General features: G+C 40.1%; 2 protein-coding genes across 2 annotated transcripts in view; both read right to left on the bottom strand.

The window, feature by feature from the left end:
* Positions 1-27,360, bottom strand: part of SLC35F1 (solute carrier family 35 member F1) — a 467,572-nt gene that overhangs the window by 413,130 nt on the left and 27,082 nt on the right. The window lies entirely within an intron of this gene.
* On the bottom strand, positions 6,707-7,449 carry LOC133757071 (peptidyl-prolyl cis-trans isomerase A-like). Its single transcript, XM_062187687.1, has one exon. It carries the CDS (start codon positions 7,414-7,416, stop codon positions 6,922-6,924), a length of 495 nt encoding a protein of 164 aa, XP_062043671.1. The 5' UTR covers positions 7,417-7,449; the 3' UTR covers positions 6,707-6,921.

Genomic DNA, 27,360 nt, shown 5'->3' with positions numbered 1-27,360 from the left:
AGACCCATCTCCTTAAAAACCCCCAGCCTCAACTGGACTGGGCGCTCAGCCCTCTGCCTCTCTGTTGAGTAGACCGCCTGGCCTGGTCAGGAGTAGTCTCTCCACTCAACATGTAACCTGGCTCCTTCTCCCCCCCCATCCAGGCAACTGCTCTCTCTTCCAGGTCCTGTTTGGAGAGGTGCCCATCTGTCCTGATGGATGTCCCTTCCCTAATAAACCTTGCTATTTTACCTCCCACTACTCTCTGTCTCACGCCTGAATTCTTTCTTGCACGAAGACAAGAACCCTGCAATTTCTCCGGTAACAACTCCACTAGAGAGTGAGCTCCTCTGAAAGTAAAGACCTTTGGGGCCAGTGCTGTGGTATCACTGGCTAACGCTCTGCCTGTGGGGCGAGTTCATTTCCTGATTGCTCCTTTTCCTATCCAGCTGTCTGCTTATAGCCTGGGAAAGTAATGGAGGATGGCCCAAGTGCTTGGGCCCCTGCATTGCGTGGGAGACCCATAAGAAGCTCCTGGTTCCTGGCTTTGGCTCGACCTAGTAGTTCTGGCTGTTGCAGCAATTTGGGGTGAACCAGTGGATGGAAGACCTTTCTGTCTCTCCCTCTCTATGTCTGTAACTCTACCTCTTGGATAAATAAATAAATACAAGAAAGGAGGAAGGAGGGAGGGAAGGAGGGGAGGGGAGGGAAGGGAAAGAACTCAAAAGGCTTCCATAGCCTTGGCAACCCATGACAAGAGCCTAGGGAGATTACTGACACCATAAACAAGAGTGTCAATTTGTTAAGTCAACAACAGGAGTCACTGTGCACTTAATCCCCATGTAGGATCTCTGTCCTTAATGTGTTGTACAATGTGAATTAATGCTATAGCTAGTACTCAAACAGTACTTTACACTTTGTGTTTCTGTGTGGGTGCAAACTGTTGAAATCTTTACTTAATATATGCTAAATTGATCTTCTGTATATGAAGATAATTGAAAATGAATCTTGATGTGAATGGAATGGGAGAGGGAGCAGGAGATGGGATGGTTGTGGGTGGGAGGAAGTTATGGGGAGCAGGAAGCCACTGTAGTCCAAAAGCTGTACTTTGGAAATTTATATTTATTAAATAAAAGTTAAAAAAATAAATAATAAATAAAAAAAGAAAAGAACAGGAAAAGACCTTTGTATCCCAAAGAACTTACATGGCCTGTGGCACAGAGAATTCAATAAGTAATGCTCAGTAAGTGTTTATCAAACAAAAGAAGCAAAATTCCCAGCCCTTAATGTTAAGAATTGTAAAAGCAGCAGAGCACAAAAAATGAAGAGCTCTGGCCCTGGAGTCCAGCCAGCTGAGCTCCCAGCCTCAGCAGGACAGTAGTGTATGCTTTCAGATGCTACTTAACTTCATGAATCATCCAGAATGTGGAAGCTTGCAGAGTCTAAAGGAAATATGACCTCAGGAGTGTCTTTGTTGGATGAGTGACCTTCAGTGATTATATACAACTTAGATTCAAACTCCTTGCTAGAGAAATATGTAAAAAAGCACAGAGGACATATTTCTACCAGCTTATTAAAGAAAATGAATAGGGGCCAACATTGTAGCCTAGCAAATAAAGTCTCTGTCTGTGATGCTAGCATCCTACATAGGTGCTGATTCATGTCCCGGCTGTTCTACTTCCAATCCAGCTCCCTGTTAATGCACCTGGGAAAGCAGCAGCAGAAGGTGGCCCAAGTGCTTAGGTTCCTGCCACCCACAAGGCAGAACCAGATGAAGCTCCTGATTCCTGGGTTGGGCCTGGCCCATCACAGTTGGAGCTATTTGGGGAGTGAACCAGCAGATCTAAGATCTCTTTCTCTGTCTCTCCTCCTCTCTCTTTAACTCTGCCTTTTAAATAAATAATTTTTTTTAAAAGATGACGCTGATGAATAATCCCTTGGCAGAAATAACTCCTAGAGGAAAAGACTGTAGCATGCATGAGGGACAAGGATATGGGTAGCATGGAATCAAAACCTAACTAAAGGGCTGTGAATGGAGACTGTTAACAAAAGAAAAAGCTATGCTCAAAGAGTTACTCAAGAAAATGCAAGACTACTCAAGGAACAGAACTCTAGACCTGTAAATAGCAAAGCATTTCATTCCACAGAATACTAAAGAAGATGAATTAGCAAGTATAAGTCCTCCTCTTTTCTCCTAGAGAGAGCAACATTACTACAGATAAACACATGCAAAACTCCTTTGACTAGCAGCAGACGCACCATCTTCCTGGACCCACACCTCCCATACTACCATTCACAATTTAATAGAAATCTGTAGTAATAGCTAAAGAAATAGAAAGCCTTTAGAGACACAGATAAACAGACACTAATCCTTAAGTGTTGCTCAACCTGGAGGTGACAATTACATGAGGGAAATAAGTGCATGAGATGTGAACAACAGGTTCTACAACAGTATTGAAGGATGGAAGATTTTTCTGAGCCATAGGTCACAAGGCCAGGATCATGGGGTCCTGGAAGGGGTCATATGGCATTGCTCACAAACCATGCTTGACAGGAAGCTTGGCAACCTAAAGAAGAGTCTTTAAATTCAAGTTTGTTGGAAGAGGAGGAAAAATAGTCATAGTACTACATAATGAACACTGTTAGCATCAGATGCAAATGCAAGCATAGCTCTACCACTTACCAGTTATATGACCTTTTGTTTTGCTTTGTTTTATTAATTTGAGAAGCAGAGAAACAGAAGAAAGAAAATCAGTAGAAAGAGAGTAAGAGAACTCCCATCTTCTATTTGACTCTCCAAATGCCTGCAGTGGCTGGGACTGGTTTGGATCAAGCTGAGTGCCTGAAACTCATTCAGGGTCTCCCATGTGGGTGACTGGAACCCAGCTACGTTAACCATCACTGTTAACTCCAAAAGTTTGTATCAGTAGGAAGCTGGAGTCAGGAGCTGGCTGGAAATTGAATTCAGGTAGTCCAAACAGCATGTGGGCATTTCAGTTGTATCGTCCACCCCAGCTGTGTGTCTCTGAGAAACCACTTATTTATTCTATGCCTTAGGTCATATATATTAAATTTGTTATTTATATTACATCACCACAGAGGATTGTTTGGAAATTCAGTGGGCAAATACAGAAAACATACAAAAGTACCCAGCATAGGTCATAAAACAGCCTACATAACCCAGCTTTTGTCAGTCTTTCTGATTTTATCCTACATTTTCCTTCTACACTAGGCACTTCTTTCATAGTAATTCCCCTATACATTTATGCTTTCCTCTTGGAATGTCCTTTGTCCTTTTATTCTCTGGAAAACTCTTATTGATCCTTCAAGACGAAACTCAAGCATGACCTCTTGAGCAAAGCACTCTTGAATCCTTGCCCAGAAGTTGGTTGTTCTCTCCTCAAGTTTCTTTAACAAATTCCTCCTCAACATCTCTACTGTAGCATACAACACATTACATTATAATCGCTCAATCACACTAGAATGGGAACTCTTTTATGGCAAGAACTAAACTTATTTGATATTTGTATCTCCAACATTGTTTGATACATAGAAGATTCTGAAAAATGTTTGCTAAATACACGAATAAAGGCATGATGAAACATCTAGACACTTTACCAGGATGCTCTTACCCTTGAGCACCAGAAGAAAAACATGTAACTGGGAATCAGAGAGAAAACAACCAATCCTTTCTCCAAGTGTACGAAAACAATTTAGAATGCAATGGACTGAAATTCACGATAAAATAAAAGTAGTAAGTACTAAGTTACAAAGAATCCAGGATATTCAGGATATCACACCTTAAATCATTTCTCAACACCAAATCAAGTACAAAATGATCAGAACCAGCGGGCGTTCAGCTGCAGTGGTTAGAAAACAGTGAAAGTATAATCACCTCTTTATTCCTGGCCCCATGCAGAAAGTTCTGCTACTAAACATAGTTAACACCTGTCTTAGCTCATACTTGTCATTTTTAAATAGTTACCTACTTTTTCCCAGCATCATTGGTCACTTTTTTGTCTGATTATTTTACTACCATTTGTTTCATAATTAAAAGGATTAAAGCATGAGCTAAATGTGTTATTCATTATAACACACAAATTGTTTATTTGTCCTACCTCAGATTGCTGTTCCTTAATACCACTGAATTCTTTTCTTATTTAAAGATGTTATTTATTTATGTGAGAGGTAGTATAATGGGTAGAGAGAAGGAAAGACAAAAAGGTATTCCATACGCAGGTTCACTCCCCAAATGGCCACAACAACCAGGACTGGACCAGGCGAAAGCCAGAAGCCAGGAGTTTCCTCAGGGTCTCCCATGTGGGTGCAGGAGCCCAAGCACTTGGGCCATACTTCACTGCTTTCCTGGGCAACCAGCAGAGAGCTGGATTGGAAGAGGAGCAGCCAGGACATATGCTGGTGCTACAGACAGAGGCTTAGCTTACTACTCCACAGCACCAGCCCCTATCGCTGAATTAACATATGTATATTCCAGGGCTCAACCCTTGGCCCCTTTCTCCCTTTTGTCTACACTCACTGCATTGGAGAGTTCATCCAGTGGCAGCTTTAAATATCAACTGTCAATCATGTATGCCAAGTGAGACTTTTCTCTTGCTACAGACTCCTATACTTAACAACTCACCTTAAATACATAAAGTAGCTTTCAAATACAACACTGAACTGCCCCTGCTAACTGCACCTATCCTATCCATAACCGATTGCAATCTATCCTTTAATCCTGCTTCTCCTTTCACACCACACATCCAACACATCCAGAAATGCTGATGCCACTACTTTTTTTTTTTTTAAGATTTATTTTATTTTATTTGAAAGAGAGTTACAGAGAGAGGTAGAGACAGAGAGGTCTTCCATCCGCTGGTTCGCTGCCCAGATGGCCGCAACAGCCAGAGCTGAGCCAATTAGAAGCCAAGAGCTAGGAGCTTCTTCCGAGTCTCCCACGCGGGTGCAGAGGCCCTAGGGCTTGGGCCATCCTGCTTTCCTAGGCCATAACAAAGAGCTGGATTGGAAGAGGAGCAGCCGGGACTCGAACCGGCGCCCATATGGGATGCCGGCGCTTCAGGCCAGGGCATCAACCCACTGCGCCACAGCGCCAGCCCCTGATGCTACTACCTTTAAACATATCCAGAATCACTTATGCTGACATGATCTCATATCTGGATGACTGACATCACCTTCTAAATAATCCCAATTCAGTTCTTACTCATCTCTTTCTCTTCTCAAGAGAGAAGCCAGAGTGACCCCTTACAAAACAGCTCTTAGAAGTCAGACTATACCACTCCTCAGCTGAACACCCCCAAATGACTTCTATTTCACAGAGACTAAAAGTCATAGTTCTTACAATGGTCTGCAGTGCCCTTATTCAGTGAGCAGCCCCCCTTTCATCTCTGGAAGCTCTTTTCTCAGTACCTCCTAATTCTTGCTAGCCCTCTTTGACTCCTGCTATTTTTTGCACATCCCATATACCTATAGCCTCAGGAATTTGCACTTACTATTCCTTCTGTCTGGGAGACTCTTCCCCAGATATTCAAAGAGTTTGTTCTTCTATGTGCTTCAGGTCTTTCTCAAAAATAGTTCTCTCAGTGAGACCATCTTTGGCAACTTTACCTAAAATTCTATCACCCTTCTCATCCCCTATGTCACTCTCTCAATTCAAGTTTTTGCTTTAACCATCACCATGCCAAATATTATGTGTGTGTGTGTATCATACTATCTGTTGTCTTCATCTGTGTACTGCTGTAACAGAATGCCACAGACTGTTTAATCTATTTTTTAAAAAAAGAAAAGAAATTTACTTCTTATAGCGCTAGTGGCTGGAAAGCCAAAGTTTAAGGTTCCGGTACCCAGCGAGGGCCTTTTTGCTCTGCCATCCCAAGGTAGAAGACAGAAGGGCAAGAAAGCATAGCAGAGGAGAGGACCAAACTCAAGTTTATCAGGAGCCCACTGCCTCCTCAGTAACTAACCCTCTCTTGTGATAACAGCATTAATCCACTCAGGATGGCCGCACCCTCACAATCTAATCACCTCTTAAAAGTCTCCACCTCTCAGTACTATAGCATTAGAGATTAAGTGTCCAGACCTTGAATACTGGAAGACACATTCAAATCACAGCATTTGTCTTCTCAAATATAGATGTAAGCACCAAAAAAACAGATTTTTAGCTTCTTTGTTCTCTGTTGTTTCTCCAAAAACCTACAAACGTGCATGGTGCAGAATACTCATTCAATATATATCCATTAAATGAATGAATTGGGAGGCGGTGCTGTTGTGCAGTGGGTTAATCCTCTGCCTGTGGCGCTGGCATCCCATATAGGCCCCAGTTCTAGTCCTGGCTGCTCCTTTTCCTATCCAGCTCTCTGCTGTGGCCTGGGAAAACAAAAGATAGCCCAAGCACTTGGGCCCCTGCAACCACGTGGGAGACCCGGAAGAAGCTCCTGGCTCCTGACTTCAGATCAGCTCAGCTCCGGCTGTTGTGGCCATTTCGGGAGAACCAGCGGATGGAAGACCTTTCTCTCTCTGTCTCTGCCTCTCACTGTCTGTAACTCTACCTCTCAAACAAATAAATAAAATCTTAAAAAAAAAAAAAGAATTAATGAAATACAAAACATGAGAATGATACTAAATACCATTTAATATTTTTGGATGATTCAGAACAAAAATAAATAAAATAAATGAATGAATTGATTAAAGTTTTTCTGCTACCCAGACCTTCTTTTTTTTTTTTTTCGTTGTTTATGTTTTTATTTCATAATCATAACTTTTAACTCTGCAATTCCGCTAGACTTGGAGGGGAAGTAAGGAAAACACGGAACCAAAGACCTGCAGGGAGAGCACAATTCAGGGCGTCACGAGCAGATGGGGCGGAGGGCGCTCTCCTGAGCTAGAGGAATGGTCAGGTGGGTGAGATAAAACTCGTCAGATGCATTAGAGTTGTCCACAGTTGACAATGGTGATCTTCTTGCTGGTCTTGCCGTTCTCGGACCCAAAGTGCTCCATGGCTTCCACAATGCTCATGCCCTCTTTCACTCTGCCAAAGACCACATGCTTGCCATCTAACCATTCAGTCTTGGCAGTGCAGATGAAGAACTGGGAGCCGTTTGTGTTGGGCCCAGCGTTTGCCATGGACAAGATGCCAGGACCTGTGTGCTTCAGCAGGAAGTTTTCATCCTCGAACTTCTCTCCATAGATGGACTTGCCGCCGGTGCCATTGTGGCGTGTGAAGTCACCACCCTGGCACATAAACCCTGGAATAATCCTGTGAAAGCAGGAACCCTTATAACCGAATTCTTTCTCTCCGGTGCTCAGAGCACGGAAGTTTTCTGCTGTCTTTGGAACTTTGTCTGCAAATAGCTCGAAGGAGACGCGGCCCAAAGGCTCGCTGTCCACGGCGATGTCGAAGAACACGGTGGGGTTGACCATGGCTGACGGAGAGCAGCTGCGGGCGACAACGGTGTCTGCAAAGCCCAGACCTTCTTTTTAAAAATAAAGATAAATAATACTATTCTGTAACTGCTAAAAAGATCTATAGTGGAAATTCAATATCAAATGACCTGAATATTTGTGCCAAAAAAGGTATTTTCTTTAGGCCATTCATTACTACCTCTTTGGTAATGTCTAAAGCACAAAGTCTTCAATTTGCCAATAACAGTTTTCCTCTAGGACAAAACACTTAAAAGAGTTTATGTGGGAGTTATCGCCCCAGAAGAACACATATTACAGGGCATTTCATCGTTAGGACAGCTTAAACTGATAAAGCAGTGGTGAACTGAGGATCAAAGGATGGAGTGCCATCCAAGCTCCACCCCTTAGGAGCTCTGTGAACAAGCAGCAACCTCTCAAAATCTTAAATATTATTTGAATTAAGAAGTACAAAATCAGACACTCTGTAATCTTAGACTTGTGAGAATATTTGAATGGCAGTTTTCAGATTGCTTCCCCAATCACTGTGTGTTCATGTCATTAAGTGAATACTTTTTAAAGCCACAGTTTTTTGAATACATATGGACCCATTTAGACTATCTTCTCCTACTCAACCCTCGATCTTTTTCAAAAAATATCTCTGGAAAATCAGTTCGGGACTTGGAAGTTGCGCGTGAGGAGAATGGAAGAAAATGTGTGACTGGCAAAACCATCCTTTTATAGACCTTTTATTCTTGCACCAAAATATGCTTAGTATAATGGAGCACAGGAAAGAGTAAGAGATTTTGTTCTTTGAGTGTAAGACAACAACTTAAACTGCGATTCTTTCCAGAACCTTTTGTACTCATTGAAAAATGCTCACCATTTTAACAACTATCATCTTAAGACCCTGGTCTCTCTGGCTGTTATGTTCCTGATTTCAGCTCTTCTGAAACCTACCTCAAAAAGTTTACTCTGGGGAACCATAACACTGAGCAACTTACACTTCCACCAAAATTAAAGACATCTCCACAAAGGGAAAAAAGTGTGTTACTATCCAGAAAAATTTTTCCCATTTGTCTCCTACTGCAATGACTCATGACAACTCAAATAAGCATGGCATCAATGGGGAAGGGAAAGCAGAGAGGTTCATTAAGTCTAGAGTACTGGAAGCACATCTTTACTTGCAAGTTTAAAAACCAGAGAATAAGAAAAAGGACTGTTATATATATTTGCAACTCTCTCTAAAATAGTCACCATGAGCAGTTAATTCTTCAGAAAAGCTGTGAAGAATATATTATATATGCTCTTTTGATTCTACATTTATATATATATATATATTATAGTCCTGTGATGCCATATTTGTGCTTTTCAAAAACATGCACAATTATGGAGAATTATTTCCAGAATTTAACTTGCTGTCTTGGTCTTCTTCTGGCTTATGATTGCTATCACTTTACCCATATAATGAATTATTCTAAATAACAGAAAAAAAAAAGTAATGACTACTTTCTACATTGCAGGATATTCTAAGAGATATAATCTATGTAGCAAGTAATGAATAAATGATAGAAAATTTGTGACTACATGCATGTGACTACATGACTACATTACAGTAGATCTTCCTAGATATGGCCAATCTCCTCTATAATGACTTAAGGAAAGTCAGTAGTGCACCCTGACTGACACTGAGCAGAATTAGGGAATGACTGGGCAAGTGCCAAACAAACTGGGGATGGGAACACCACTGGCTTTCCATAGCCCAATTGCTCTGCTAAAAGTATTTCAAGGAGTTGCCCTTTAATCCCAAACCTGCTGTAATTTGTCAAAGACAGATTCAGCAATATCGTTGCAAGAATCCAGATCATTTGGAAACATAGCAAAAACACTCATATTTAAACAGCATAACTGGAACTAAAGGTAAGAATGGCTTCAAATGATATAAGAGTCACATCTCAAAAGCTGCTTGCAAATTACTCTTTAAATTGGAATCCTGTTTTACTTAAGTTTCCCTTGTTTGTATGCAGGCATTTTCTCTCTAGAACAGATGTATCCATAAAGACGCTAGTAAAGTAAGTTGAAACAAATCAACAAATATTTATGTGGTTGCATTTAGCATTTAGAACATACTGTGTGTGTGTGCACACGTATATGTGTGTGTGTGTGTGTGTGTTGGGAGATCTGGATCTCCAAAAACAAAGTTTAAAATTTTTTTTTCAGAAAATAACAATAAAAAGCTTTCAGCATAACAAATTTACTCAGTATTTTTTCACTATATATTGAACTTTTCATCTATTCACAACATTTTCTAATTACAGCATAGATCAGAATTTCTTGGCCCAACAACCAATTTTTTTATCACTTTTGGCAATGAAGTGGGGTATTCTGTCTGCACAACTTTGATCTCAGAGATGATTCATTCCTTTCCTGCACTTAGATCCTTTAATTCAAAGGGTCTTTGAACTGTCAATGATGTGTACATACAGCATATAGTAAACAAAGTGATAGCAAACACACACAAGAACAAGACCAAGAGAATAAGTTCAATTTAGAAATAATTCTCCATTTAGAAATAATTGCTTTTGAATAGTAAACACAAGTGTCGAATCACAAAAGCATCAAATATAATTGCAGAAAATTATCTTATGATGGCCACTTACTCTGTTTCTCAAAAATAAATGGCAATGAAAGCATCAATTTGTATAGCATGTCTTATGCTTGCAAAGAAAGACTTTACATCTCCATGAGGAGACCCCATCTGTAAGTGGTAAAGGAATACTGTTCTGGACCTGATGTTGCCAGAGTTCATGCTGCCAGGACGGATGCTTATTAAGTTTGAAACACCATCTTTAACTCAGATTCATATTTATCATACCACATGACAGGAGGCAAAAGGAAAACAAGTAATGGAAGATGTAATGACAAAATGTGATGGAAAGACACAGGAACATCTTCTAGCACCAGCAAAATCAATGGTCTTGACAGAAACTGAGGTCCAAGAACATTTCAGATCACAAATAGTGGAAAATTTCCACACTGTTTGAGTCTAACCAGCATTCTTTATGTTCCCTGCAACAATCTGATGACAAAATTTTTCTTTCACAGAGCTTTTAACATAGAATTAAGTCTCTGGGCCAGGATTCAGTTAATTTTCATTACAAGATGATTTCAATTATTTCTAATCTGCTGCTGATATATACTTAAAGCCATAAGAACATTACACAAAATTTCACACCGACATCAATGTCCACAGTCAGAGCCAATGGCTTTAATTCAATTTGCTCATTTTCCATGATACTCAAATGAAAGATGGAGCAGAAAATATCAACAGCATATCTGATAACAACATGTCAGTATTCATGCCAAGGAGATGATTGTGTCACTCGTCTAAATTCTACCTTACAGCTCTGGCTTCATTGGCGACCTTAGAAGTCACTATATTAGAAAAGCTACAATCACATTTAAATTGGCTAGATAAATGTGTTTCAGTTACCTCCACAAATTTGGTCCCAAAATGAAATATCAACCATTAATAATGACCTACCAAACAATCTTAGAATGATATACATATCATATTCAGACAGAATTGTAAATTTAAAAAAAAACTGTGTATTTTAGAAATCCATTAATGGGATGTGCAAGATCCAATCTAAAATGTGTCAATAATAAGATCAGAACATTGGACAGAAAAAGTTGTTTCAGAGGCCAACTACTGATTGTGTTAGAGAGATTTTGAGACTGGCGTGGTACATCGACAAGGGATAAACTGTGAACCAAGAAGAATTCATCACAGTTTGCTCATGTCTTAGACAAGAAATAAATAAAAACCACCAGCTGTTAAAACATTTCCAAGTGAATGTAATACTTATAAGAATAAGTAATATAAAATTGACAAGGGGGAGGCAAAGCGGTACAATGGGTGAAACTGCCATTTGAGACACCCACATCCCATATCAGAGTGATGTCTCCAGCCCATGCTACTCTGCTTCCCATCCAGTTGCCTGCTAATGCACCTAGGAAGGCAGCAAATGAGGTTTCATCTATTTGGATCCCTGTCACCTATGTGGGAGTCCAGGATAGAGTTACTGGCTCTTGGTTTCAGCCTGGCCCAGTCCCAGCTATTGCAAGTATTTGAGGAGGGAACCAACAAAAGCAGAACTCTCTCTCTTACCCACTCTCCATTGTTCTCTCCCCCTCTCCCTCTTTGTCTCTAAATAAATATTAAGAGAAAATAAATGCAAAATAACTGAAACTTCATGTACTCTTGCTAATAACAATGATAAATATACAACTGATCTTCGAAAATTAAGTTTAATTGAAATAACATAAAACTGGCAAAAGCTAAATATATTAATATATTAATAATAATTTCTATTAAGAAAAATTAAAGCTTAAAATACTAGCCATGCCAATATTTGAATGAATCTGGACATCATAAAATAACAACTTCAATGACAGACACTAGAATTATTAACATTATAATACATGTCAGAAATTTTTACAATATATTACAAGTCATCATTTTAAAAATTATACAATATAAGTGATGAAACGAAATTAATTTGAGCAAAGTAAAAGACAAGAAAAGTGGAATTAGCTGTTCTGAATAGAACAGAGGTTACTTTTAGAAAAGATTAAAATCAGTGTTAATTAAATATTAAAATTTTAAATTCATGAATGTGAAGTCATAAACACTGTTTTATCAAAATATTTTATATTAAACTGGTATTGATATACAGAATACATGTTCAAATGCCATGCCCCCTCTACTTTGACCCTAAATATTTACAAAAATCTAAGCTCATGTTTACCTAACTCATACTCATCAGTAATGTTAGAAGTAGGTCCAGATCCCAGAATGAATGCCTGGGCCTGCTGTCAATGATACCCAGTTCAAGCTCTCCTAGCACACTAGTCATGTAATCTCCGATGAATGACTGAGGCACTATTGGGCAAGTACATATCCCAGTATTGAGATGTGACATCTCAAACTACTGTTCAGAACATTAAGTGATAATTATGATAGAATACACATTGTTGGACTTTCTTTCAGTTTATTCTCCTGGTTATGATTATGATCCTGAGAAAGAGGTATTCCTGGAACACAATACACATCCAAATGTTAGTTAACTATCTAAAAAAATGTGGATATGATGATGAAGAAGACAATCTGCTTAGCTAACGTCTGGATGATTAACAACATCTCCTTAGTCATATTGATTTTATCAGTGCTTTCCAGATTTGTACGGAAGATCTCAAAATAAAAAAAGAAAACTTTTTTCATTCAATAAATCTTCAGATAAATAAGAAATATTATTAAATATATATGATCTTTAATATAGAGTCAGCTCTTTAGTGATACTTAAATACCTCACTTTTGGAATGAATTTGTTTCCTAACTTAAAATTCATATTCTTTATTAACAGCAACCAAATCAGTAATTTCCAAAAGCAAATAATATATTGTATTAAAGCTAGATGAAAGTCACTGGCTTAAAGATAAGTAAGCATGACACAAGCACATGAGCTGCCCTTGACTTCACTATGATTCTTGGTTTACTCAAAGGGTTACTGCTGTAGGAGTTCTTATTGGTTTTGCTGTTATAAATGATTGGCTTGGACTTCAGGGTTTGTTTCATCAAAGATGTCATCCTTGCTCAGTAAACCTTTTACCTTGAGCATAGACATAGATGAAGAATGAAAATACATCAGGCTTTACCTTGAATGTAAACAGTGTGATGAGATTAATTTCTTTCTAAACATTTTAAAATAGCAGAAAGTCTTTCAAATATGTTGTATCATCTGAAGCATAAATGTCTAAAAATAATTGATTCTAATTATGGATTTACTCCACAGATACTAGGGCTTTCATTTTGCTTTAGGGAACACTTTGATGTGGAACTTATAAAATCAGAAAGATGTGTCTAGATTCTTAAAATCAAATGTAAACAGAATAGCCAAAATATAGACACCAAGTTTTAAATTATCAAAAGCAGAAATTGTCTCCAGGGATCAAATTTGATGTCCTGTTTTCAGGACAGTGAGCAACAAATAGATTCAAGTACAAGTTATCATTACTGGAAAGTTTTTAAGTGAGAATATAATTTTCCTCATGGGCATTGTCTACCTTAGAAAAACTACTACAGAACATGCCTGTGACTATAGACTTGTAGTTCAGGCCACCGAAGATTAGAGATGGGACTTGGGCACTCACTTGACTTGCATCTTCTGGTCTGCTTTAACACAAACCAGGAGGAAAAGAAAGCTCGGCATCAGAAGCAATGGGTGGCAGGCCTATTAATGGCTGATCTGTACAGTGATCTGCCCTCAAGGAGACCCAACAGGCCAGTCCACTGCAGTGGCTTGCAATGTGGTAAGCCTGGGCTTCAGCAGAAGTCAGCTTGTGAAGAGCCTTGGCAGCTCTGCCAAGAGTTGGATCACTGGAAATGGACCTGCCCTGGAGTTGAAGGATGCCCAGGTCACACCCACAGATCTTATTGGCTCTAAGCTGAAAAGAGCTTCACTCAGCCCAGCTTCCAAAGTGACCACCGCAGCTGAGGGGACGGCCAAGTAGGGTCAGCAACATTGCAGGCAGAACTGTAAATTTCTTGTTAGAGATGCCACCTGCCTTTACCTGGCCAGCTCTCCTCCCAGGCCAGCTAAGTAATGAAAGTCAACAGGGTGCCTTGAAGAAATAGATAGGTCTGGGCCTCTTAACTTACAAGGCCAACAGATTATTATCAAGCCCCTTCTGTCAGGTTCTATTTGCCTCTCTCTCTCTCTCTTTTTTTTTTTTTTTTTTTTTTTTTGATAGGCAGAGTGGACAGTGAGTGAGAGAGAGAGACAGAGAGAAAAGTCTTCCTTTTTGCCATTGGTTCACCCTCCAATGGCCACCGCGGCTGGCGTACCATGCTGATCTGAAGCCAGGAGCCAGGTGCTTCTCCGAGTCTCCCATGCAGGTGCAGGGCCCAAGGACTTGGGCCATCCTCCACTACCTTCCTGGGCCATAGCAGAGAGCTGGCCTGGAAGAGGGGCAACTGGGACAGAATCCGGCACCCCGACTGGGACTAGAACCCAGTGTGCCAGCACCGCAAGGCAGAAGATTAGCCTACTGAGCCACGGCACTGGCCCTATTTGCCTCTCAATCAGAAAACTTAATTGTAGCTTAGACAGCACCTTTCTTAGCTCCTCTAATAATGACTCTGTCCTTTGTTCTAGACCCTGTCTAGCACACTTGGGCCTCATTCCTTTGTAATCATAACCTCTACTCTACCACCAATGGCTCTACTCCCAACCTGTGTGTACTGATGGTCCTCTTCCCCACTTAATGCTGTATAATTGTTCAGAATTCTCTACAGACAAACCCCTCTACCTACAAAAGATGAGTGACTTTTCTCCCAGTCTTGGCTGGAATCAGCTTTAAGCCACATCCATCAAACTGTCCCCACAAGGGTCCAGAGACACCCCCCCCCCCATTTTCTCTCCTCTATGAAATCCTCTCATTACCTGGTTAATGCCACTCTTAGGACCATTGGTTACTATTCTCACCCTTTTACACTACAGTGTCTAAGTGTTTACAGCAGGTTATAATGGAACAAACAAAGGTCTTCAACAACCAGGCGGTCAACTAAATGCTGCTACAAAGATATGCTCGGCTCCCCACCCAGGAGACAGCGGCCTGAGACATCACCCCATGCCAGCGAAGAGTACCTTGTCACCCCATGTCAGCAGGAAGTAGCTCTAAAGACAGATCATCATCCCGCTACCCTTCCTGGACTTTTGGGACTAATGTAACCCCATACAACTCCTGCTTTATAAAAAACAAAAGGGGGGAATGTTAGGAAACTGGCGCAGTTTTAGCCAGGTGGCCGCATGGCCCAGCTACCTAAGCCAAGCTCCAACCCCCATCCTAATGGGATTCGCTGCTCCTGCTTCCCTGCCGGCCCTCAGGCGAAGTTTTAAAAGGGCCTGTTCCTGAACATGTGCTCTCTCAGCTCTTCCCTCCTGCTCTCTTGTTTCTTCTCTCTTGGCCCTTCTCTCCTGCGCTCTCTTGGCCTCTCTTGGCTCCTCTCATCTTTCTTCTCTCTCATTTCTGCTCTCTCCTCTCTCTTAGCTCCTCTCCTCTCTGTTTCTCTCTCTTTCCCTTCACTGCCCCTTCACTCCAGTCTGTTGGGTGTTCCCAAATAAACCCTTTCCCTTAAAAAAAAAAAAGAGAGAGAGAGGTGCCTTTCTCTGAAGGGAGGAGAGAACTTCCACTTTGACTATGACCTTGTCTAAATATGATCAGAGTCGGCGAACTCGGAAGGCTTCCATAGCCTTGGCAACTCATGACGAGAGCCTAGGGTGGTTACTGGCGCCATAAACTAGAGTGTTAATTTGTTGGGTCAACAACAGGAGTCACTGTGCACTTGCTCCTCATGTGGGATCTCTGTCCTTAATGTGCTGTACACTGTTATTTAATGCTACAACTAGTACTCAAACAGTATGTTTCACTTTGTGTTTCTGTGTGGGTGCAAACTGTTGAAATCTTTACTTAATATATACTAAATTGATCTTTTGTATATAAAGAGAATTGAAAATGAATCTTGATGTGAATGGAAGGGGAGAGGGAGCGGGAGAGGGGAGGGTTGCGGGTGGGAGGGAAGTTATGGGGGGGGGGGGGAAGCCATTGTAATCCATAAGCTGTACTTTGGAAATTTATATTCATTAAATAAAAGTTAAAAAAAAATAAAAAAAGTAATTGAGCACAAAAAAAAAAAAGTTTATAGGTGCTAAAACATAATCTAAAACAGTACATCTTCTTTATCCAACTGTCTGTCGTAGAATACTTAGTTGGATTCCATATCTTGGATGTTGAAAATAATGCTGTAATGAACATGGATGATGTAGATATCTTTTCAAGATGCTGAGTTTACTTCCTTTGGATATACAGTAAAAGGGAGACTGATGGATCATATGGCAATTATCTGTTAATTTTTGAGGAACCTCCACACACTGTATATATAAACAATTTTTGTCAATCATATCTCAGTAAAGCCAGATAAACAAACAAGCACAAAAGTCATTAAGTATATATTTAGATTAAATGTCCTACTATAGATGAAATGTCCCAGAAGATCCCCACAGATAAAAAAGAACTCCATCTTCCACTAACACTTCAATAGAAAGTGCCTAGCGCCAGGCCCTCCCTGATGGTTAATAGAGACTGCATGCTTTTTATTCTTCATCTCTTTGGGTATTCAGTAAATTGATTTATAAGGGATCAAAAGCAATGAGCTCACAAAAGAGCTAATGGCTCTAATGTATTTCCCTTTCCCTACCATACTCATTTTGAAATGGAAACTAGTTTCCCTGTATACTTCCTGCATGTCATTACGCACCACTGTATTTGTTTAAACTCCTGTAGCTCATTGCCAGTGGGGGCTCTTCACACAGTGGTGGTGGTGAGATGGGGATGGAGTCTGGCTACAAGGAGCTTCCACTGTGTGTTCTTGACCTACTACAAAGAAAACTAAGGCTACACATGCATTTGTCCACTCACCCTGGGGACAGGTGTGAGGTCCCTGTGCTCTCTATCCCACCACTGTAGAACATTCTGCCTGCATGGTCTTTCCTGTCTGCATTAATTTAAAATGAGAACTCTTCTTAACTGAAATGTAGAAAAGGAAAACAGTGTAAATGAACATGAGCTCAACCTTTCAGTCACTTAATAAATCATCTCCATACTTATTCTCTTTCACAAACTCCTCAACTTGGTTCTTTGCTATTTTTCCAAGTTTGTACCTTTTGAGTCTATTCTAATTTGGCATTTCTTAGGAAACTCTCAGGACAATGGCACTTGATCCAATGGACTCAGAAATTGTTTTATTAAAATTTTCTGACAGTAACTGAAAGTTAAAGGACAGCTGAAGGTTGTGGAAGACTAAGAAAGAGAATGCTTATGTAATCACAGCATACCTTAACGTTCTATTCAAACACAGATCTATTAGAGGAAAAGAACATACCTGGAGAAAAGCAATAAACATGAAAATTACATGTGGGACTTTGCTTGGCCGCAGTGAGACTCAGATCTACCTAAGAAGTAGAGCTAAGAGCTACTTGGTTCTCACAAGTACCTATTTGCATCCTCTGATTTACATTAAGGCTGAAGGTCTTCTTAGGGTGCGCAGAGAAACTTAAATCATGTCTCTATATAGAATTCAAGTATACAAAAGCACATCTGGTAGAACTTTGGAAGGGAATGTAGTGGGTACCAACATTCAGGGAGGACACGAGCAGGGATGCCTGTAAAAGAAAATCCATTTAAGGGACAGAAGTTATCTAACATAGCAGGCACACATAGCCTAATAGTCAAAGAGAGATAAAATTATAAGTGTAGTATTCAGTAAGTTGGTACTTAAATCCACTCAAAGATACACTGTGGAATGGACCTATCACAGACAAGGAAAGAATTATATGTGACCTGGCAAAGCCATCACTCTCAACAATGGGCCCAAGAATCCTTGTTTGGGAATTTCTTAGCTGAATATTACAATGAATGGAAAACATTCTCCATTCCACTTCCTAAGAGTTGGCCAAGAGGTCAGGAGCAGGTTGAAGCCTACTAGAAGCTTTAATGACTCAGCAGGGATCTGCTCCTCTAGCTGGGTAATGTCCATCAGGAAAGCAAGGCAGGCTGGAGGAGCCATGGGCCCCTTGCAGAATGGACAAGGAGGCCAGAAGCAGGGGGAATCCTGACTGACTTGTGAGGCACATAAGGCAACTTTCAAAAGTTTAACAGAATAAGTTGAAGTTTCTATTAGAATTAATGAAGATTAAGAACAACGAGATTTTTTGGAGAATCAAACGGGAAGAAACAGAAAATATTCTTTGATGCGCCACAATTCAGTGGATTCTAATAGTGGAGGGTTGAAATATAGAGTTTTTAAAAGTGGACAATTCCTGTTCCTACATCTGTTTGTAAAGAAAACATAATGTCTTTAAATCGCTCATGTAAATAGATGACCTTTTTGCAGTGTAAAAAAAAAAAAAAGAATGTCAATATGATCTAGCATGGTAGCATTAACCAAAGCCATGGGAGTTGACACTTCTGGTCCTGTGAAACTTATCCATCTTAATTTCAGTAAAATTTACTATTGTGTCAGATGAACAAATTAGCAACTAATATTTACAGAGATAAAAACTTCGGATTTCAACAAATCATCTCCTCACCCCCTCTACCAAAAAAGAAAGTAATGAGGTAGTAATCATGGGACACTTAGAATTCCTCTTCACATCTACTGCTTAAGACCTGATACCACAGGTTTATATTTAATTTTTATACCATTCTTTATTTTAAAGATTTATTTATTTGAAAGGCAGAGTAAAAAACAGAGAGGGAGAGACAGAGATCTTCCATCTGCAGGTTCACTCCCCAGATGGCTACAATGGCCAGGGCTGGGCCAGACCAAACCTAGGAGCCAGAAGCTTCACCTGGGTCTCACACATGGGTGGCAGGGCTCCAAGCACTGGGACGTCTTCTACTGTCTTCCCAAGTCTAGTAGCAGGAAGCTGGATCAGAAGTAAAGCAACCAGAGCATGCACCAGTGCCCTTATGGGATGCCGGCATCGCAAAAGGTGGCTTAACTTGCTGCCCCCATGATGCCAGTCCCAAATTTTTTAATCTCATTCTTTGTCCTAGATAATTAAACTAGTCTCTAAAACTGGCTCAGTGACCTCCAAACAGGAAAGTGAAGTAGTTTCCAAGTATGAGTGTGGGATAGTATCAGGGAAGGAGGTGTTGGACTAGAAGAGAATACTGACCTAACTGTTCTTTCTTCAAGCTGGACCAATCAGAAGCCAGAGGGTGAAAAGCATAGAAGTCATTGGATGGAGCTCATGATCAGCTTGAAATTTACAGGGAATTCTAATCTGAGTTCATTTTGAATTCAAAATTTAGACCTGCTTGCTTTTGCCCAATGTACTCCTGGATACAAGCAGCAATATTTTACTAATTTAGATCCAATCATTAAGTAATTCTTCCATGTTTTTATAACACAGATATTCGGAACATTTTTGAACTGTTCTGAATTAGAGGCCTGCTGTGTACAGTATTTCTTGATTTATTATCTGCTTATTCAAATGAAAAATCCTAGGGAGAGCAAAATTATTTTCCTTAAGTGAATGTTTGATTGCCATGCCTTAAATTGGTAAGAAATTTTTTAATGGTTGATAATGACACTAAATTGATCATTAACTTGTTTTGTAAAGATGAACTTCTAAAGTTATTCATTCCAACGTGGAGAAGAACTCAATGACAGAAGGCTGAAGCATATGCTTAAATGTTTACCATGTTTATGGGGTCTCTGTGACAATTAAATAAGTTAGAAATTGTGTGGCATCCACTGTTATAATGCATACTTAATAAAAATAGTATTTATAAGGTATTTTAAATAATTATGATAGAATCACATATCTATAAAAAATACAACAGTAACAATAAATTAGAATCTAAAATTAATTTTGTGTTATATATGCCTATATAAGCCATCAATAAAGAATTCATGTAAGCCCTACCTTGAAATGTAGAATTGGGACATTTTGGTCTGGAACATTTTAAAAATAAAATTTTTTAAATAACTGATTTTTTTTCCTTCTTAAAATAGTAGGGAATTGTATTAAATGACAGACTAAGCCTTCATAATGATCTACTTCAATACCCTAAAAATACCAGAAAATCTGCTCTTAAAAAGATAAATTCAAAGCTATGCTAGAAAATAACAATGGTTGGGATTGACCAACAGGAATTTTGAGGGCTTCCAGAAGAAAGACTCACAGAACAACATTCATTGAAAAGCCATAACCCAGATCACATGGAAGAGAATTACATGGATAAGAGAAGTAACAAAGATAAGAGCAACTCTGGATCACTCAAAATTCAGAGAAGGCAGACAAAGTAACAAGAAAGTACCCTAAGGAAACTGTCCCCATAATTGGCTGGTGAAAGGTTCAGCATATCCTACACTCCTATCTTCTATGACCCCAACCATCTGCCATGTCCAACAATGACCCCATCACCTCCTGCCACCAACACCAAGAGCAAAAGAAGCAGTGTCCATCCAAGGGCTTCAACACCACATGGGGAGGGTCTTGACCTGGCAATGCTTAAAAGGAACAGTAAGTCCCCATATCCTGAAGAAGACAATCTGAATCCCAAACCTGGCAGAATAGCCCATTTCTCCCTCTCTTTCAAATTCAAATAAACAGAAACATTATTCACATATAAAAATAAGCTCACAAAAGAATCATCACATACATTTTTTTAAATTTTTTTTATTTGACAGAGTTAGTGAGAGAGAGAGAGAGAAAGGTCTTCCTTCCATTGGTTCACCCCCCAAGTGGCCACTATGGCTGGAGCTATGCCGATCAGAAGCCAGGAGCCAGGTGCTTCTCCTGGTCTCCCATGCAGGTGCAGGGCACAAGCACTTGGGCCATCCTCCACTGCCTTCCCAGGCCACAGCAGAGAGCTGGACTGGAAGAGAACCAGTCGGGACCAGAACCAGTGCCCATATGGGATGCCGGCACCACAGGCAGAGGAATAACCAAGTGTGCCACGGCGCCGGCCCCACACATTTTAAAATATCTCCATAGGGCTAGGGCACAGCGGGTTTTTAGCCCTGGCCTGCAGGGCAGGAGTCCTGGCTGCTCCACTTCAGATCCAGTTCCCTGCTAAGGCACCTGAGAAAGCAGAAGAGGACGGTGCAAGTTCTTGCACCTATGTGGGAGATCCGGAAGAACCCAGTTCCCGGTTCGGCTCAGCTCTGGCCGTTGTGGCCATTTGAGGAGTGAACCAGCAAATGGAAGGCCTCTCTCTGCCCCCCTCTCTCTCTATCTCTCTCTGTCTCTGTCTCTTCTCTGTCTCTACCTCTCTCTGTTACTCTTTCAAGTAAATAAAGTAAATCATTAAAAAAAAAAATCATCCCAATGAGGGAGGACATCAAACTCAATTAAAGAACTGCAGATTTCTGAAGAAACAGACTTAAAAGAATAAATAAAAGGTGACTTTCAAAGAAGTACAGTTGATCCTAATTATTGGTGGATTCCAGATTTATGAATTCACCTACTGTCTAAAACTTATTTGTAATCCCCAAATCAATACTCTCTGTACTTTTGTGGTCATTCACAAATATACAAAGAAGACTGAAAATTTTTAGTCACTGACATGCACATTTCCAGCTGATATCAAAGCAACAATCTGCCTTTTTGTTTCAAATTCAACTTCCATACAATAAACAGGTGTATTTTCTGTGGTCTTTTTAGAGCCATGTTTCTCATAGTTTTGTGTTCTTTGTTGGTGATTTCACTTAAAGTAGTTCAGAAGTATAGTACTGAAGGGTTATCTAGTTTCCTAAGTCACCAGAAGACTATACCATGCTTTATGGAAAAAAAATAATGTGGTAAATAAGCTTCACTCAAATATGAGTAACAGTGATATTGACATTGAATCCAATGTTTATGAATCAACAATTTATACTAAATAAGAAGTCTCAACACAAACATACATAAAAGGATGTATGTTGATTGGCTGATGAAAATGTTGACCAGAACCTCACAGGAGCCCAACCCTGTATTTTGCCTAAGAGTAATGGCGGCTTGATATTCCTAAGTCGGTAGTGCAAATTCACTAATTTATGGCAATTTCACAGAGAATATTTACTATGAAAATCAACTGCATAATTAATATCCTGATGTGGATAAGAAAGATTATTGCACCAATAAAACTAACCTATATAAAAATAATTTAGATGGTTGTGAAATAAACTTATAACTGCAGAAAGTTTAAAATCAATAGATTTACTATATAACAAAATGGACATTAGCTCTAGAATAAATTAGCAAGATAGATCACACAAGAAATGTTCCCAAAGGCTGAAAAGGTACATAAAGATGCAAAGTATGTGAGAGAGGTTTAGGATTGAAGAGAGGGATAGAGATTTTCAAATATAAATAATAGGAGTCTGAGAACCAAAGAAGGGAAAGAACAGAGAATGCTTCTCACAGTCTAAGAAAGAGAGGCACTTGCCAGAGCTGACCAAGTACTCAGAAAAATAAATTTTAGAGAACAGTCATGGACACATTGGGGTTAAAAATCTCAGAAAACCAAGGATAAAAATGGGATCTTAAAAGCTTCCAGAGAAAAAAACTAGGTTTCCTACAAAGGAAGAAGACTCATTTTAACCACAGATTTTTGGGAAGCAACACTGTAGAATGTTTGATGCAAAAGAAATGTGAGCATAAAATGTATACTTAACCACACCAGCATTCAAGGGAAGAATTTTTTTTAATGCAAGGACTTTGGAAGTTTATTACTTAAGAAGAATTAATTATGCATCTCAGCAAAAGAAAAAATAAATTCATGAGAAAGACTGGAATACAACCTGGTCATTATTGAGTAACACTATTCCATTGAGTAATACTATTACAAATAATTATTTAGACACACATCTCAGTTTTACAGACTTCTTTAAAAAAGATTTGTGTATTAATTTACAAGGCAGAGCAACAGAAAGAGGGATGGAGAAAGAAAGGAGGAAAGAGAGATAAAGAGGCAGAAGATGGAGGGAATGAAGTAGAAAAAGAGAGAGAGATCTTCCATCTACTGGTTCCCTGCACAAATGGCCACAACAACGAGACCTAGACCAGGCAGAAGCCAGAATCTAGGCACTCCAATTTGGTTTCCCGCATGAATGGCAGGGGCCGAAGTATTAGGACCATATTCAGCTGCTTTCTTAGGCACATAAGGGGACAGTTGTTTAGAAGCAAAATACCTGGGACTCGAACCAGCACCCTCATATGCGATGCTGGTTCTGAAGACTGCAGCTTAACCAGATGCACCACAAAATTAGACTTCCTTCATTACCACTTACATTTTTTTTTAAAGATTTATTTATTTATTTGAAAGTCAGAGTTACACAGAGAGAGAGAGAGGAGAGAGAGAGGTCTTCCATCTGCTGGTTCACTCCCCAATTGGCTGCAACGGCCGGAGGTGCCCCAATCTGAAGCCAGGAGCCAGGAGCTAAGGAGCTTCTTCCAGGTCTCTCATGTAGGTGCAGGGGCCCAAGGACTTGGGCCATCTTCTACTGCTTTCCCAGGCCACAGCTGAGAGCTGGATCGGAAGTGGAGCAGCCAGGTCTCAAACTGGTGCCCATATGGGATGCTGGCGCTTCAGGCCAGGGCTTTAACCCTCTGGGCCACAGCGCCGGCCGACACTCATATGTTTTTAAATTGTGACTGCAAAAGTACTATAGACCCAATGGCCTCCCAATTTGAAGACCGGGAAGGGACCTTGGGAAACAGGAAAAAAAAAAAAAAAAACGAAGCAAAACCAAGTCATTGACCAGTCTTGCAGTGGGACATGTCATGGCATCTACTGGCCAGTGATACCACTGGAAATATGCTTTGCCTCCCCTGAGAAAATAATGATTTGAAATCCCAGGGCATAACAGGTTTAAGAAGAAGGCTAGAGTGGGAACAGGGGAAACAAAAGAAAGATTTAAAGAGTTAAAGAGAAAATATATTATCCTAGTCACAATCCTAAATGATTTTTTTAAAGATTGATTTATTAATTCTGAAAGCCAGAGTTACAGAGAGAGAGATCTTTCTTTAAAAAAAAAAAATTTATTTTATTTATTTGAAAGAGTTATAGAGAGAAGCAGAGACAGACAGAGAGAGAGGTCTTCCATCCGCTGGTTCACTCCCCAGATGGTCGCAATGGCCGGAGCTGTGCCGATCCAAAGCCAGGAGCCAGGAGCTTCTTCCAGGTCTCCCAGGGAGGTGCAGGGATCCAAGGACTTGAGCCATCTTCTACTGCTATCCCAGGCCATAGAAGAGAGCTGGATCAGAAGAGGAGCATCCAGGACTAGAACCAGCGGCTATATGGGATGCTAGCACCATAAGCAGAGGATTAACCTACTGCGCCACAGTGCTGGCCCCTCCAGTAAGGTTTCATTTAGGACATAAAGAAGCATTCTTCTTTCCAAAATACTTGAAAATTATTGGACAATGAAGATCATGGATTTTGTAATAAAAGACTTTGTTTTGAATCTCAACTGCAGCATTGTACATGTCAGCTTGAATAACTTATGCTACTTCTCTGGACCTGTTTCCTCACTGGCTGAAATGGAGTTGTTATTTCATCATCTGCCAAGGCTCCTGTACAGATTATGTGAGATGTACTGGGCTCAGCACTGATAGATACTGATAAATTGTTAGTTTCTGTAACTCAACAGCATGATACCCACTAATGAGGTGATCAGTCGAAAATTTTGAGAAGCGGGGGAGAAATTGCCATGGACTAGCTAACTCTGCACTGATACACACAGTAACTATTTGGACAACATTAAGCTGAGGGTGTGGCTAATGCCCTCCTTTAAGTATTCAACAGATTAGGGGCCAGCGCTGTGGCGTAGCAGGTAAAGCTGCCACTTACAGTGCCAGCATCCCATATGGGCACCAGTTCAAGTCTCGGCTGTTCCACTTCTGATCCAGCTCTTTGCTATGGCCTAGGAAATCAGTGGAAGATGGCAAGATGGCCCACGTCCTTGGGCCCTTGCACCTGCATGGGAGACCCAGAAGCTCCTGGCTCCTGCTCTCTAATCGGCACAGCACCGGCCATTTCGGCTATCTGGGGAGTGAGCCAGCAGATGGAAGACCTCTCTCTCTCTCTGCTTCTGCCTTTCTGTAACTCTGCCTTTCAAATAAATAAAATAAATCTTTTTTTAAAAAAAGTATTCAACAGGTGAAATAAAATCTAATTTTGTTGGCTTTCTGAAATACTATAGTTATGATAATTGGCCTTGAACATCCTTTTCTTTCTATGATTCTGCTGTGCTCCTTTTCTCAGCATATCACAGGGTCAAAGTTCTAGCATTGACCTAAAAACTTAAAAACTAAGAATTCTGGCTGGCGCCTTGGCTCACAAGGCTAATCCTCTGCCAGCAGCGCCAGCACTCCGGGTTCTAGTCCCAGTTGGGGTGCTGGATTCTGTCCCGGTTGCTCCTCTTCCAGTCCAGCTCTCTTCTGTGGCCCGAAAAGGCAGTGGAGGATGGCCCAGGTCCTTGGGCCCTGCACCTACATAGGAGACCAGGAGGAAGCACCTGGCACCTGGCTCCTGGCTTCGGATCGGCGTAGCTCCGGCCGTGGCAGCCACTTTGGGGGGGGGTGAACCAACGGAAAAGGAAGGCCTTTCTCTCTGTCTCTCTCTCTCTCACTGTCTAACTCTATCTGTCAATAAAAACCTAATAATTCTTTTCTTGTATTCAGTCTTATTTAGAGCAAGGAGTAATGAAACTGAGAAGCAAAGCATATTTTCCAGAAAGCAATATGTCCAATGAAATAGATGGTGGGTTTACTTGGTACAGAATATGGGCACAAATTATTTGAAAGTTGTTTTGACTAATTTCATGTCAGAGAACTTTATTGGATTTAATTATGGCATTGAACTCTTTATCTGATTGTTAAGTCAAACAGGAAAAATTTGATATATTTGTTTTGTAAAATAATAATAGAAAAAAGTCATTTTATTTAAATGAAACCATTAGGTATAATGGTTTATTTTACTATTGTTTTGACATTTATACACTAACCAAATAATGTCTCAAAATAATAAATTATGAATTTTATAAATGAGAAGCAAATTCTATACAAAGAAAGTTCACTTTTATTGAGAATTCACTTTGCAAATGACTTTTAAAAATATCTCCCATAAAGGAAAGTGAACCTGTGTATCAATTATTGATGCTTCTTTATTAATTTTGTCTAAAAATATACTCCTGGTAATTATGACATTCCTTTATCAGAACTTGTCTCCCTAATAGTGTCCCAGAATATCTTCTTAATATGATTCCCCAAATGTGTCCTGGCTAAAAACACCCTGCTTCCATTAGCCTTTCCATAGGAAACCTTTCAGAATATGCCAGGCACACAGAGGTACATCACACTTCTGAAGCACACAGGCTTTCTTTAAAAGGACAGGAAGCTGTGGGTTTTGATTTACAACAAGCTATTAAAAAAGGTGAAGCCTATCCCAGGCACCAACTATTCAATATAGTTCAAATATCTGAAATCACCCCTCAGCTCTCACTCCTTTTCCAGCCCTTTCTGGGTAGTTCACGAATTTCCCTCTACAATGCCTTGTTCTGTCTCAGTAGAACTCTGCTCAATTGTCAACCTTCAAGTAATTTCAACTTTTCTTATTCCTATTGAATGGAAATCCGTGGAAAATTCCATTTCATTTTGAAAGAAGACATAGGTCAAGACCAGCAGAGGAACATCCACCAGAGCAGGGAGCACTGGGCTCCAAGTTCTCACAGGAAGCCCTAGGAAGTGCCCTGGCGCTGAGCATCTGAATGGAGAATATTCATAAGGTGAGGGACCCCCACCATGCCCTAGTGTACTCTGCAATTTGTTATCACAATAGCCCTCTCTGTCCACTACAGTGACTGCCTGACTGAGACTCAACCTTCTGGCACTCACCAGTGAGAAGGGAGAGGACTGGACAGCCAGAGCACAAAAGCAGATTTCTTTACCCTTCTTTCCATGGAACAGGAAAACATCCTTTCCTGAAATTTTCCATAAACCAACATGCTCAGGGGGCAGTTTAACCAGTGTTCTGCGTAATTTACATCGATTTATATTCTCCACTATTCGTTTTGAGAGGTGATTAACTACTATGGCAACCACTACATCACAAGATATCTATGCTTACTCAAAAGTATTGTGAGTATGGTATACCTTCTTTAAATAAAGAAAAGCAAGAGCATGCTTAAAAGAAAATGAGAGTCTCTTAAGTGTGATATGGTTGTAAAGATAATTTGCTACTCTAAAACAATATAATTCAGAGTACTTCATAAGGCTTACTTTGTTGTAACAAAGAAAACAGGAGAGAGAAGAATCTAAATCCCAAATATGGTATGCACTCAGAAATTAT

The sequence above is a fragment of the Lepus europaeus genome, chromosome 3 (genome assembly GCF_033115175.1).
Source record: "Lepus europaeus isolate LE1 chromosome 3, mLepTim1.pri, whole genome shotgun sequence".
In the NCBI taxonomy this organism is placed as follows: domain Eukaryota; kingdom Metazoa; phylum Chordata; class Mammalia; order Lagomorpha; family Leporidae; genus Lepus; species Lepus europaeus.
This window is presented reverse-complemented; position numbering and strand designations above follow the sequence as displayed.

What these genes read in the sequence shown, in the direction of transcription:
- LOC133757071 (XM_062187687.1), bottom strand. Translation starts at nt 7,416, where the DNA reads ATGGTCAACCCCACCGTGTTCTTCGACATCGCCGTGGACAGCGAGCCT.